This window comes from Lathamus discolor, chromosome 5 (genome assembly GCF_037157495.1).
Source record: "Lathamus discolor isolate bLatDis1 chromosome 5, bLatDis1.hap1, whole genome shotgun sequence".
Classification (NCBI taxonomy): domain Eukaryota; kingdom Metazoa; phylum Chordata; class Aves; order Psittaciformes; family Psittacidae; genus Lathamus; species Lathamus discolor.
The window spans coordinates 58,168,157-58,183,574 of NC_088888.1; the positions used below are offsets into that span (position 1 = coordinate 58,168,157).

At 38.4% G+C, this 15,418-nt stretch overlaps 1 protein-coding gene across 2 annotated transcripts in view; it reads left to right on the forward strand.

Annotated features, from left to right (window-relative positions):
• MCM9 (minichromosome maintenance 9 homologous recombination repair factor) overlaps positions 1–14,942 on the forward strand; it is a 46,719-nt gene extending 31,777 nt beyond the window's left edge. For both annotated transcript variants that reach the window (XM_065680990.1, XM_065680991.1), the window contains exons 7-12: positions 1,444–1,618; positions 3,610–3,812; positions 4,825–5,028; positions 6,196–6,278; positions 10,865–11,010; positions 12,744–14,942. In XM_065680990.1, coding sequence (XP_065537062.1) covers positions 1,444–1,618; positions 3,610–3,812; positions 4,825–5,028; positions 6,196–6,278; positions 10,865–11,010; positions 12,744–14,310 — 2,378 coding nt within the window. In that variant the 3' untranslated portion in view covers positions 14,311–14,942. The remainder of the gene's footprint in view (positions 1–1,443; positions 1,619–3,609; positions 3,813–4,824; positions 5,029–6,195; positions 6,279–10,864; positions 11,011–12,743) is intronic.
• Positions 14,943–15,418: the final 476 nt, after the last annotated feature.

Consider the following 15,418-nt stretch of genomic DNA (forward strand, 5'->3'; position numbering starts at 1 on the left):
GGGTTCAGCAGTAGCAGTTATTTTTCTCCTTCTTAGTAGCTGGTGCAGCACTGTGTTTTGACTTTAGGCCTGGGAACAGTGCTGATTACACAAATGTTTTAGTTTGACCAAGGACTCTGTGAGTCTCATGCTCTGCCAGGGAGGAGGGGAGGCCGGGAGGAAGCAGAGACAGGACACCTGACCCAAACTAGCCAAAGAGGTATTCCATACCACAGCACGTCATGCCCAGGATGTAACTGGGAGTTACCCGTAAGGTCTAGTGCACTGCAGGGTTGGAGGAGGTATCGGTCGGTGCTCAGCTGGGGGGAGTGGGCGAGTTATTCGTCGGCTGGTGCTGAGGTGTTGTATTCTCTTCCCTTGTTATTTCCCTTATCATTATTATCATTGGTGGTAGCAGCAGTGATTTGTGTTATACCTTAGTTCCTAAACTGTTCTTATCTCAACCCGTGGGAGTTGCATTCTTTTCGATTCTCCTCTCCGTCCCTCCCGGTGTAGGGAGAGGGCAAGAAGGGGGGGGAGTGAGTGAATGACTGCGTGATTTATGGCTGACTTTGTTTAAACCATGACGTGTTATTCAGAAGCATGTACTTCAAATAGCTTTTTGCTGGCCATTTGTGAAAAAGTGGCTACTCTGGTGGGCTGCACAGTGATGAGAAGGCTTCTGCAGACTGTCCTCCCCGAAACGAACAAAGCTGGCGGGGCTGGGGGAATGTTCTTGGGCAGGTTTTACTGTAGCATTCAAGGAGATTTTTGGCTGGTTGTAGCTTGTCAACTACTAGGATATTTTCATCTGAACACTGGAGTGAAAAAGAAGGGCTAAAGATAGAGAAGAAGCTGGGAAACAGGAAATAAAAAGTTTGAAAGGATCTGCACATCCTTAATGAGTGGCCATTCTCATAGTTGTGCAAAGTTTTTGACCTGCCATGCTCCCAGAGTTGTGTATCATGTGTAGATTTACTGGGATTAAAAGTGAGAATTTGTCTTGTGCTTCCTGGGGCCAGGTGTTAAAAGACACTCAAAATATTTTATTTTTTTTTTCCCCATAAACTTTGTTTTGCAACTCTAAAATTTTGGTCTGTTTTAGTACTTGGTGGAGAGGAGCTGCTAAATGGCATTTGCCCTAATTTTCAGTTGTATCTGGTAGGTTTAGTCTTCTTACCCTAATCTCTTTCGCTCAATTAGCAAAGTCCTAAGACAAGTCACTATCAAACATGGGAAGCTTAACGGAGTCTGCTCCACAGGTCCAGGCTAACCTGCCAAACACTAGTGGGATTTCTTACCAATAGGTGTAAAGTGAATTACATGGTAGAGGTGTGTGGTGGAGTTAACCTGCTGTTTTGCTATCTGTCCATGGCACAAGCCAGTGGACTGGGTCCCTTTCTTTCACTCAAGTGCATTCCTGCATTTTAAGGAAAAGACTGACTGAAGTAATTGATTCTTCAGGTCTGACAGTGACTGCTGTGAAGGACTTTGGGGAGTGGAACTTGGAAGCTGGAGCACTGGTACTTGCAGATGGAGGACTTTGTTGCATTGATGAGTTCAGTAGTATCAAAGAACATGACAGAACCAGTATCCATGAAGCAATGGAACAACAAACCATCAGTGTTGCAAAGGCGGGGTAAGTCGGATGTTAACGTGATAAAAATGTAAGATGTTTCTCTTGTGTTTACAAGTTGGACGGAGGTTTGTCATGCTGATTAAATGTATCTGTTTTCTTCGTTGTACTTAATAGTTTTGTTCTTAGCAGTATTATTAAACTAGATGAGTCAACATTTCAAAAAACCCTAGACCAGAGATTGCAAGTGATCAGAATGAATACATACCCATTTCACAGTTCGGTTTTCAACCTACCACTGTAGGCCAGGGCGCATTCCTAAGAAGGCTTGGTGTTCTTTTTGTTGTCCTTTGCTGCAAGTGCTTATAATAATTCTATGTGAAATGAGGAACTTTGTGAATTGGAACTTGGCATGTGAATTGGAACTTGGACTTAATTTCTCTAAAATCCAGTAATATTGCATGGTAACAAAAGAAGACCAACAGATTTCCAGGCTGCTGAATTTTCTATGTTGGGCATGACATAAACTCCTGCTTACTTTAAGTTCTTTGCTTTCTTTTTCAAAGTAGCGTGTGTTCAAGTCTGCTGTTTCCTTCCCTGCCACTTTGATTTCATACCTTATTCTGTCAGTCATACGCAGCTCTTGTCCAGGTCAATATAATTTCCTGGCTAGTATTGCTGAAATTGCCGCTCAAACAGCATCATCCTTTCCATATTCCATCTTGTCATCTTCAACTCAGTTCTTAATCCAGTCACATCTTCTTGGTTTCTGTAACTGATCCTGTCCTTCCTCTATTCTGAGCATATCCACTGGAGCTCTCTTTGCCCTCTTTGGCAGACAGTAGACAAGTCATGTCTCACTCACCTGAGTGATTATTAGCCCAGTAATGCAGCTGGGGACAAATACTTGGAATCAGCATAGTCCTATCTACTTAGTAAGAAGGTGATGTATTTTAGCTATGTTCTTTGTTGCAGTTGGCTTGGTTTTATAGACTCCAAAGCACAGTGTGCTAACTTGCACATGTAGCCTCAGTTGCTCACTTTTAAGGACTACATGTGTTGAGGACTTTTTTAGTAGTAACTTTGCACAGACAGGTTAAGCACTTTGTTGATTTAGGTCTTATTTTGATGCATAGGAGATAAGATAGGGTTTGGGTTTTTTTTTTCCCACTGTGTAATAGAAGATCCGTAGTCCTTCCTCTCAGTCATAGAAGAATATAGGATGTGAGGCAGCAGTTACTCAGGAGCTGACTAGAAATAGCTCAGTGACAAACCAAAGTTAGAATACCTCTGCTGCTGCCTTAACCAAAAAGATTATGTTTGGACTACTAGAGTAAAAATAACCTCTCCCCACATCTAGAAACACATGCCAGGATAGCATGGTTAAGAGGAAAATGGCTGTTTCCCTGGAGGAACAGTTGGTACGGCTGCCATGATCTGGTTTGGTTCATATTCATAACATGTTTACATAAAGGAATAAACACAGTTTATATTACACTTTATTTTGCTTTCTTAAAATATAAGTCAAGGTAAAATGTTGTTTTCCAGCATTAAAATGTGTTTCTATACTGTCTAAATAAGCAAAGTAATGCTTATTTCTGAAAAGTTATGTTACATTTTACTATTTAAGGACCAGGGAAGTTGTGGATGCTCCATCCCTGGCGGTGTTCAAGGCCAGGTTGGACAGAGCCTTGGGTGGCATGGTTTAGTTGTGAGGTGTCCCTGCCCAGGGCAGGGGTATTGGAACTAGATGATCTTAAGGTCCTTTCCAACCCTAAGTATTCTATGATTCTATGGTAGCTGTGTATAGAGATTACTCATGGCAATATTGCCTAGTTACTTTTGGTATCCTGATCAGTCTTTCTGTGTAGTTTCTATTCTCTGAGGAATGCTGTATATGTTATAAATACAATAATTGTGTATGGTGTAGCTCTTATGATCTTTAAGGTAAGATGTGCTCTTTATAACATAAAAATGTGATCCTTTTTAACACTTTAGAATCATTCTCCTACCCAATTTAATTCAGCCATAATGTTCATCATACTTTTCTCTAGCTTGGTGTGCAAGCTTAATACAAGGACAACTATCCTGGCAGCAACAAACCCAAAAGGCCATTATGACTCTAATGAGTCTGTCTCTGTCAACATAGCTCTTGGCAGTCCCCTGTTGAGCAGATTTGACCTGGTCTTAGTATTGTTAGATACAAAGAACGAGGAATGGGACCGCATCATTTCATCCTTCATTTTGCAGAATAAAGGTAAAAGTAGTCTTTTTAAATTATAAGTAGTTGGCAGAGTGGAGTGGTTGGGGGGGGGGGGGGGGGGGAGCATGCTTTTTTTTTTTTTTTTATAACTTTCCCCATTTTTTTGTTTAGTTGGTTGTTCTTGAGTCTTCCATGTTATATTTGCTAACATTTTTGCTATGCTAGTTGCCTGTGGTATGGTGGTTTTTCAAGTAGGAATAAGATAGATACCACTAATTAATAACAGCAGTGAACTGAGAACACTCTATGATCACTTACAAGAAATTTTGGCCTAGACTGCTCAGTAAGTAGATAGTTTCCATTTTGCACTTTTACATTGCTTCATGTGCAGATCCTACACACCATGCAATTGTACAAGCTGTTAATAGGAAACTTAATTTAGACAGAACAAATCTGAGCTGCATGTGCTTCATGGCTCAAAGAATGAACAGTAGTGTTCCCTACATGGAGCTCTGTGCTTTGGAATTAGGGAAGGCAGTGTGATACAATTTTAACCAGCTCCTTCTCCATCCACTTTAGCAACATGGCCTTGATCTGTGTTTGGGAAGAAGTGGTTAGAGGAAACTTCTTCAGCTAGCTTCCTTTGCTTCCCAAATGTTTCCCTACAAAAATGTTCAGAATATGGCAGGTAGCTTTTGGCTCCTACAAAGTAAGTAGAACACCCAGAGGAGATACATGCATCCAGTGTAGCATTTTACGTTTTAAGGAATACTGGAGCACTTGGTACTGATTGTACCATCTGGTGGGCAGTAAGTCTGACAGCAGTTCTGTTGAAATTACTGGAGGCTTTACTGTAGATTTTGATAGGAGAGAGATCGGATGCTGTGTAAAATTCCACACTGGAATTTGACCAAGTCCTTGAAGGCAAGTGTACAGACAACTCAGTATGCCCCAGAAATACGGTAATGCGTCTTTTTTTGTCCATTTTTGTCCATTTAACATAAATTCTTAGATAAAGCTTGATGTCTGTTGTTACAGAATTACTGACTAGACAGTTGTAACACAGGTTGCCCAAGCAAATCTGAAAAGCTCTGGAGCATGGAAAAGATGAAAACCTACTTCTGCCTTATCAAAAATATACAGCCAAAATTGTCTGGTGAGAGCAACCTGATCCTTGTACGCTACTATCAAATGCAGCGTCAGAGTGACTGCAGAAATGCTGCCCGAACTACCATTCGCTTACTAGAGAGTTTGATCCGCCTTGCAGAAGGTATGGTGGTGGCAGTTGTATTTTTAGGCAAACAATTAACCTTCATAAAATGTATAGATGTGAAGTATAATTACAGCCAGTAAGCAGAGTAGCAGCTTTTCCATGGGGGTAGGGATAGGTGAGTCTTGTATTGTTTTATCTTTATAATGTAGAGAGGCTTGGGGAAGGGTGTTACATTTAGATTATCAAAATCAGTTTTAATTTTGCTTTTCTCACACCCATAGTAAAAACTAAAACCACTGGAAGAAATCGTATTTGAGAGAAAAATCTCAGAAGTTATTCATATTGATGAAAAGCAATCTCAGGATTTAGTTTACTTCATTTGAACCAAGTGTTTGCTTCTATCCTCAAATTGATAAAACATAAAAAATAACATCTTTTTGTTTCTTAAAGTGTCAGTAATCAAGTTGGTATTTTGCAGTGACTTAAGCATTTCCAACTCTTGAGTTCAAATCATATTTCGATTATATGAACAAAAACAAAAGAAGCAGTAGGTCTATGTCTTAACATGACTTTGTTTTATGAAATGGCATGTAAACTATTTTCAGGATGAACTGAAAATAATGTACTGTATTTTTGTATAGCAATCATAAATGGTCTTTATGCTTTTATATGCCAGTCAGCAGTGTGGTGCTGCCTGCATCAGATATTTACATTTTGTTCTCCATTTGGGGGGAAAAATTATTTAAGCAACATTCTTAACTTTTAGAGATTCACATGCTATTTTCACATTCAGCGTTTCTTGCATTCTTACGTGTTCACATGATTGGGGCTTTTAGTAGCATTTAGTTCTTTCAAAGTATTATATAGATAGTATTAACTAACCTGCCTTTCTTTTATTGATAAAGAACTGTGTTTCTACAGCCACTTAGGAGGAGAGCCTCATAGAGTAAATTCTTTGCGTTATATCCATTTACAAAAATCTGTTTTGTTTTGCTGACTTAAGGAAGGAAGAAGAAATAAAATTATTGTAGGGAAAAACATTTTGATACAAAATATATAATATTTAATATAGTATGAAATTTGTGACTCAGACCAGTTAGAGAAAATCAGATTTTTTCTGACCTGTGATGAAAATTAGATTGAATTTTTTACTTTATTGTGATATGTACCTATGTAGATAGAGGTGTTTTATATCACACTCTCCATTTCGTTTATTTTTGATAGCTCATGCCCGGGTGATGTTTAGAGATACTGTGACTGTGGAAGATGCTGTAACTGTAGTATCAGTGATGGAATCTTCTATGCAGGTAAGGTTTCTTGCAGACATTGCCATCGCTGCAGTACCACATTTATACGATTCAGTTTACCATGTAGATATATGCCAGTCCTCTTTTTCTCTCATGGAAAGTAGGTCATCAGAGACCTTGACAAGTCATTTTTAGTCCATCTTGATTACTAAAGTTCTTAAACTGAAAAATCTGGATTGATGATAAAGGCCTGGTAGCTTTTTTTTAATAGACTGCAGTCTAAACGAAGTTTTGGCGTACTATTGACTTTCGTTAATTTACATTTTAAATACCTTTAGAGGCAGAAATTGTGTCTATGTCACTGTGTTTAACAGCCTTTTATGGGCTTTTCTTCCATCATTTTATCTTGTCACTCATTAACTAGGTATGAGAGAACCAAATAATTTTTTGGAGCATGTTTTGAACAGTTGCCAGGATCATTTTGAAATATGCCAGCGGTGATAGTAAAACTCAGAAATTTTAGAAGACTGTTTTACTCTGAGAAACCTTTAAATTCCAAAACTGGTTGCACTGAAAGTTGTGCATTCCAGTTATCACATGGATTTGTGTAGTGTTTCTATGTAAAAAGGCATTGAAAATATGTGGAAGGTTTGATTTTAGTTTAACATTATTAGGATGTTGAATGTAAAGAAAAAGCAACATATTAATAAAAGAAATGAAAATCCAATGGGCACTATTTTTAATGGAAGTGCAGAAAATAATGCAAACACTATTACTTCAGATGATAGAATAGTTTTAAGGGAAATAAATCTTCATGCTTTGGAACTGAAGAAAAAAAATTACCTTGAGCAGGTTATCCAAAGTTTTGGATGAGGTTTTCTAGTATGTCTGAAGTATTTGGTTTTGGCTCTGTCAGAGATAGTGTACTCCACTTCACAGGTGACTGGTCTGATCCAAAATGGTACTTCCTATGTTTCTGTGTAGGTTGATATTAATATATTCAAATTAAAACAATTTTATATAGCACCTGTTAGCTCAGTGGACCTGAAAGACCTTTGCAGGAGTAGATATGACAAAGTCACATGGCGGGTAGGCACTTGTGATCTCCCTTGTTCTTTCAGTGAGAGTTGAGAGACTAATTGCAGTTCGTGCCACAGGTAATGTACTGCACAGTACTGAAAATGGAATTTGTCTCAAAAATTCTACAGGGCCTGACCTTATTAAGTAGCAAAAGATTATTTCACTGCTGCAATTCGTCTTGCACTGTTTTGAAGAGCTCAGCTTCTCAATGACAGCACTGCATCTAAGTTAAAGTAAGAAGCAGTGCTAATATATCCAGTTGAAACAGCAGAAGACATCACTTCAGTGTTCATTAACTGTAATTAAAACTGCAATTAGCCACATGGGAATTTGATGGGATGGTGGTTTCAAAGCAATATGGTTTTGGATGTAAGAAATCTGTTTCATAACAGATCAAAAAGTGGAATGTATGTATATAATGAGTATGTATTTTCATCTGTGTATCTCTGTACCTCATCATCACGAATAAATGTAAAAGAATTGGTTTAACTCTGGGTCACTTTTTCATATTTATGCAGCTCTGCCCTGAAGGGCTGCAGTTTGCATAACAAGAATCAATCTAATAAGAGTCAGTGAGAAATCTGCCTGAATTATGACTGCAGAAGACTACCTGGGAGTAGTTGGTATGCTTGTCGTATTTGCTCCACTCTTCACTGTTCATGATCAAGTAGACAAATGTGTTCATTTTTGCTAGGAATTTGAGATCTATTTGAGGGCAAATTCTACTTTCCTCCTGGAAAGTATAAACAAGTCACCAAAGCAGTTTCTTTTTCAAGGAAGTAATTTATTTGTTTTATTAAAAAAAAAAAAAAAGAAACACCAAAACAATAGAAGTAAGATGCAAAAGTTTATTTGCAGAAATTGATTCCTTCTCTAGAAAAAAAAAAAACACAAAAACCCAAAAAAAAACAACCCAAGAATTTATATAATAATTATTATTTTTATAAGAATTTATTTATATATTGTATATGTCCTGTGTTTCTGGTCTAATAGTCTGTAGAATGAGGTTGTAAATGGGGAAGTATCAATGCCATTCTTGAAGGACTGGCTGCTCAGCAAACCCTGTCTTCAACATGTCTTTTCAACTTCTACAAAATGTCATCTTCTTGCAAATAGAAAATGAAAGGTCACAGTTCTCAGGTCAAGTATTTCTTTTGAGCCCCCTTGGGAGGAAATACTACATTTTCATCACCAGCCTAGGTCATTGGGGGGTTTTGTTTCATCCTCTAATTCACTGTTATTTTTCTCTTTCCTAATTTGTCTTTGTGAGTATATTCTATTTCCCCCTGGCTTAATCTTTCATTTCCCTCATTTCTTTTTTTGTAGACATTGTCTCCCTCCTTCTCTTGGTCATGTTTTGATCCTTGTTTTATTCACTTTCCAATCCCTCTCCTTTTACTCCCATTTTACATTTTGCTGGAACAAGTTGCCCAGAGAGGTGGTGGATGTGCTATCCTTGGAGACATTTAAGCCCAGACTGGATGTGGTTCTGGGAAACCTGCTCTAGTTGAAGATGTCCTTGCTCATTGCAGGGGGGTTGGATTAGATGACATTTGAAGGTTCCTTCCAACCCAAACTATTCTATGATTTTGTTTTGCCATCCTTAGGCACTTCTACACCCTTACTTTCTGGTAACTGTCACTGTAATACTTTATTCTGTGTCTCTGTTATAGATCCTCTGCCCTCAGTTCCACAGCATGTGGATTTGTCATATGGCTGCCTTCCTCTATTCAAAATGGTATCTCAGAGAGGCAGATATCTCAGAGACATAAGCACCAGCATAGAAATGAAACTTCACAGATATCTTAGTCCCATCCCACTTAGAATTTCACACACACACAAAAGAATATATAAAAGAAACTCATTGTGGTGGCCAAGTAAAGCAATGAAAAGTCAGTGATGGCAAGATGTAATTGTACCGCTTAGGTGCATATCTCAAGGTATATAATCATGTATTCCTTTTTTTTTTTTTTATTGGATCCTTAGGGCACAGGTTGACAGTACTCTAGCCAAATGCAACTATCCTATGTTAGTGTTTTGTTCAATGTTTTGTTTATTATCTGCTGTTGTAAAGATGGAATTCTCAACTTCTTCATGTGTTTTTTTCTGTGGAATTCATCTCCAGTGTACTTGAGTATGTCAGAAGTATCAAGTCACTTGTCTTCATGCAGTCATGGAGAAGTGGTGGAACGGTGCTACTCCTGCTGCAGACTAATGTTTCTATGTGGAACAGATCTCTCGTGTTCCTGAAGTGATATGAGGGAAAAAAAAACAACCAACAAAAACTTCAATGGGATGCATTAATGGTTACATGGACAGCCTTAGTTTTAGCACTGTGTAGTTTTAGAGGGCTTTCATTAGCCACCGGAATAATGTTTATTCAATGTTGGGTTGATTTTTATTCTTTTTTTCGTTCTAAATTTTAAAATTTCAAAAACGGAAGAACCAGAAATTGCCATAAAATAAAAGAAAATTTCATAAAATGAAAAGGAATTCTTTACTGTGAGGGTGGTGAGACACTGGAACTGTGATTGCCCAAGGAAGTTGTAAATCATAGATGCTCCATCCCTGGCGGTGTTCAGGGCCAGGCTGGACAGAGCCTTGGGTAACATGGGTTAGTGTGAGGTGTCCCTGCCCATGGCAGGGGGGTTGGAACTAGATGGTCTTAAGGTCCTTTCCAACCCTAACTATTCTATGAGTCTATTCTATGATTTCTATATGTAGCAATTTCTGGTTCTAGAGACTCCGCTGACTTTCGCTATTTCTCCCACAGCAGTTGATATGCATCCTGTTCATTAGTTGTGTTGAGCCTTATGGATTGGACAGGAGTGGTAAAGGCTAGCCAGTCTGTGGCAAAATAGAGAGTTTGTGCTGTGGGTTTTTGGTTTTTTTTCCAAAGAGTGATTATCTGCAGTGCTATTCTAGATTATTTGTTGTGGAATAAATAATTTTGTGCAGATGCTGTGTTCAAAATACTGAATTTTCATAAGACACAGCAAATTTGTCCCGGATTAAAATCACTTGCTTTCTAGAATTATTCCTAAATAGGTAGTTACCCTTAAAGAGCTATTCAGAAATATTTTTGCTGGTCAATTTACCCTGTGCTGACAAGCCTTAATGCCCAGGTCTTCCCATTTAAATAATTAGACAAAGCTAATGAAAACTTTCAGCAGTCAGAACTTCTTCTGTTATAAAAGTTGCTCATGTGGCAGAATTTTGACAAGGTATTTGGAAAACTAATTCAGTACTAATTTCCATTCTTAGTCCTGATGTTCTCAAGCCTTAGCTGGATTTTCCATTTTTGTATGAATAAAAATAAACCAGTGCTTGTAAACTGCAGATTTGATAATATAATTAATTTCTTTATGTATACAACTACCTTTGCCTGTGTGAGCAGCCCTAACAGTGTGAATGCAGTTACTCAGTAAATACTTGATCATTTAAGCTTTAAAAAATCCAGGGAAGAATTTTGTGTGAAATGGCCTCTGCTTTAAAAATTTGGCGCTGATTTATAAAGATAGATAGCTTCTTTTTATAATTTTTTTTTAATCTTTTTGGTGACATAGGGTTGTGCACTTCTCGGAGGCATCAATGCCTTACACACCTCATTCCCTGAAGATCCAATGGCTCAGTACCGTAGACAGTGTGAACTCATACTGGAGCGACTGGAGCTGCAAGATCTTCTGCACAAAGAGCTACAAAGACTTGACAGGTATAATGTGCAAAGCAATAAAATAATTCAATAGCAAAAAATAAGTGTTTGACAATAGTGTCTGGAAAGGGTCTAGAAGTAGAATCTGCCGTTGGCAAGGGACTTGTTCTTTAAAGGACATGGATTAAGCAGGGAGAGCGTTTTAAAGTATCACTCCAAGATCATCACAGGATCATTTCCCCTTCCGGTTTATGGAATTTATAAAGAATTTAAGAAAGTTTCAGTCAGTTTCCAACTCATATCTCAATTCTGTGCTCGGATAAATTTCAGTAGAGCTTCTTAGGGTCAAAATGACAGATTCTGTAGCTGAGCAAATAATTGTATATAACCTTTTGTTACCTGCTTGGTAAAATACAACAGATCTGCTTCGTATTTTTTAAGCTGCCTTCCATGTTGGGCTTGTCAGGCTGCTTCCCTTTCTGTTAATTAAAAATATAAGCCTGAATCAAAGTTCGCTTCTTTTGATCTTTCTTTTCTATATGCTGTAAGTTTCACTGTCTGCTCCTTAGTTTTCAGGTCACAGCAGTAATCTTTAGAAAGTCTATTTGCTGTTATTAATAGGAAACTTTTAGCATACTGAGGCTGAGAGGAAAACACTAGGACTGCAAAGGAAATAAAATACATAAAGATATTTGTTTTGTGAAATGAGATTAGGCTCTAAAGAAACTCATACTTCTCATTGTTAAAGGAAAAGATGAGTATTATCGAAGCTAATGTGAACAGCTGGGAAAGTACTCTTTAAATATTTTTCAGACTTATTTTGTAACTCATAATAAGAACATTTTAAATAACCACATAGGCAGTAAAAGCTGATCAAAGTGGGATATCTCCAACAGACAGACAAAAGCTGGTTTTAGTAAAAACAAAGATGTTCATAAGAGATCATAGACTTGTAGGGTAGTATGGAGGATCATATAGCAGAGGAACTGTTTATAGTGCATAGGAATCATTTCACCTACACTAATGCAGTCACTTTTGGAATGGGATGTGACTGTTCTTCACTCATGGGTAGAATCACTGTTTAGCAAGAAGTAAAATGCTCTCTCCCTTGGAAATTATATGTTTAGGTACAATGGACAGAATATCAGCTATACTGAGATTGGAGAACCCTCATTCTAGCGCCTCTGTTGTTTTGGAGGGCCCTGAGGACATTAATAGCCACAGACAGTGATAATTAAGTTTTGTAGGTGCTCTGTGATGTTTTTCCTCTTATCATGTGGAGGTTTTGATACGTTGAGTGCATAGTGATTATGACAGAAAACCACCAGCAACCACAATTCCAAGTAATACCTAGGTTTTCTATTCTGATAACTCATATAAGGCTTTGCCTTGCTCAGGATAAAATCTAATGAGGTTCTTGTTGTAGAAGATGTGCTTACAGAATGTGTAATCCCTAAGGGACTCTAGCCATGGCTGTAAGTAGTGCAAAGCTGTTAGTTTGTTTTTCTGTTTGTCTCCCAAGGAAATGAAAGTTTATGTGGTTGTTTTCTCTGTCCACCTGCCTATCGTCTACTGGGGACACTAAATTCTGCTGCTTACTGTAGAAGGTGCTGAAAGATCACAGACTGCAGCACCAGGTTTTGGAGCTATATGTGAAACTTAATAAGGCACTTTTGTGGCCTACATTATTTGTAGCTCTTCACCATTCATACGGACTAAACATCACTAATTCAATAAAGGAAAAAAAAAAAGAGAAAAATAACTACTGCTTATTTTTTGTTTTCAATCCATAGATTACAAAAGGAAAATCCATGCCAGCTGCAGCCTGAACAGGCAGGTTTCAATACTATTACAGGATGCTTGAACAAGGATACATTTGGACAGCCAAAGCAACTGCCTCAGTCAGAACCTCCAAATCAACAAGCAAATAACTCCAGGCCAAAGCCTTCTTTGCCTGAAGACAACTGTGAAGGAAAAGTACATCTAGAACCCTTGTGCAGCCCAGCATATGGTAATAACAAGAATGCAAACCACTTGATCAAACATAGTAAGAGAGGTTATGAAGGCAGCTTGGCATGGTTTGACAGCCTGGAAGACAGCAACACTAATGCTGAAGAAACTTTTCAGAAAAAGTCTCCAGTGCCCAAGATATCCCCAGACAACTTGACTTCGAAAGCCCTGTGTAAAACATCCTGTTCTGAAGAAAGAAGTGCTTCAATACCAAAAAAGGGAAATGGAATGAAAGAGTCACTAGCAACTGTGAATCTACATGCTCCTTTGGAACAGGACAAAGCTTCCAAGATAAGCAGGACAAGGACTGAAGAACACAATTGTTCTTCAGAAGCAAATATTGAAGACCCAGCATCACCAAGTGCTAGTGTGCAGGATTCAGTTATTACGCAACGGGTTTCAAAAAGCTGTCAGAGACTGCACACTGAGAAATCACATGGATTCTTTACAAGTACACAGGACCCTGAGGCAAAGGCCCTTCTTTCAGTATTACCTGCATCTGGCCTCTTAGATTTTTCAAGTGATGCAGATTCTGTGCTACAGGAGGAAAAGAACAGGGTATGTGTAGGAGCAAAACCAGCAACAGTTTCCATGAGAAAGCGAAGTAAAGGTCAAATAGTGAAGGAAACAAATGTAGCAGGTTCCCATGAGCCAGAAATCCTTGACAGTGAAAGTCCTCCAGCAGCTAAACTAGCTAAATTTACTTTCAGAGCAAGAACAAAACTTAATCATTCTTCAGAGAAGAAAAATGAAGACTTTTCTCTTTTTCAGAGTGAAACTATTTTTAAGCCTGGAGAGCAGCTCCAGGGAGAGCAGCTGTTAGAGGAATGCTGCCCCCCTGAGAAATGCAAGATGACATTGAGTCGCTTAGGAAAATCTCATGTGGAAAAACGATCAATTGATAATAAAGGGAGAGAAGAGCCACAGAATCAGGCCTTACGGAAAGAGATCGGAGGAGATGCAACAGCACACTCTCATGTCAGGTTTGATGCTGTGTCATCTCCACCCACTGAAAAGAAAAAGGAGGGAGAGGAGAAGCTGAGTGGCCCAAGCACGGGGAAGGTGCGCTCCAGCACATTAGCGAAACTGTCAGCATTCTCCTTTGCACCACATCCTGAGTCACAGTTGGCAACCTCATCTACCATTAAGGTTGATGCTAACAAGGAAAGACACAGCCACTTGCTGAAGGTGCACATGAGTAATCCTAGCAGAAGGAAGAGTTTTGCATTGGAAAATGCTAGTAAAGCCAGTGTGGTCACACAGAAATCTCTCTTCTCTATAGCAGAACTAGATGATGCTACCTTAGATTTTGATTGGGATGAAGAGGTTAGGAAAGATCCAAGCACGTAACATATATATCCTCCAAATTACTTAGTGTGCAGTTCTCCTGAATCTCCATCCTTCTGTCAGTTGTATCCATAATTTACAAAGTATTTAAAACCAATCATCCTGGACCTCTGTTGATACCAATGAATATGCTTTCTTTAAATGCTGTATACTTTGCATCAGACTGTGTATACTGCAGGACTGATGTGTCTTTCAGTTCCCAAGACTCCATATATCAGTTGACTCCTTTGATTGACCTGATGTAACCTGAAGACTTGTATATTCATATATCGGGAGTATAGTGAATCTTGCAGAAAAGCAGGCTTAATTGACTGTTATCCTTTAGTTCCTGTAGCGGTTAGAACACTGCATGATTCAGATTGTCCTTCCAAATGACTGTGCCACTTCAGAAAAATGATAATGCTAAAGCTGTGTCATTATATTTTGCTTTTGTATATGTATGCTATTTGTCTCAGTGTGGTTAGCAATATCATGATTTATCATCATGCTATGGTAAGTATTTCTCTATTACTGTCATTGTGACAATTTTGCTGTATCTCTGGTTACTGTGCTGGTTACAGTTGGCACACTGCTGATGTTGAAGACATGGATCAAGAGCTTTTTGTTTCTGGAGTTTTTTCATTTGATTGGTTTTGGTAGGGTTTTTTTTGGGGGGGGGATTTTTTCATTTTAAATACACTGGTTAAGATCTGTGTCTGTATTCTGGGTCATTTTATCAAAACCCAACTCTGTAATAAACATACAGTTCTCCACTGCAGAGACAAAAAATTCAGGTGATTGAATGGGAGTCCTTAGTGACTTAACTTTCATGCATATAAGCTACACTTCAAACCTAGCAGCATGGTGAAGAGCTACCCCAGTATATCTTGGCTCTGACTCAGATCATGTTTACTTGACTATTTTAATTGTGATTAGGGTTCTGCTGTATCAGATATGTAGTTCATGTTCTGTAGCATGCTGCATCCTGTGTCATTCATTTGCTAATGGAAAATTAATTTGCTAATGCATTACATGTTTACAGAGAAAAGTAAGCCTTAAATTTCTTCCAGTGACTTGCCTGGTATGTTTCTTCTGTATTTGAATTCTCCACAAAATATTGTAGTTATTACCT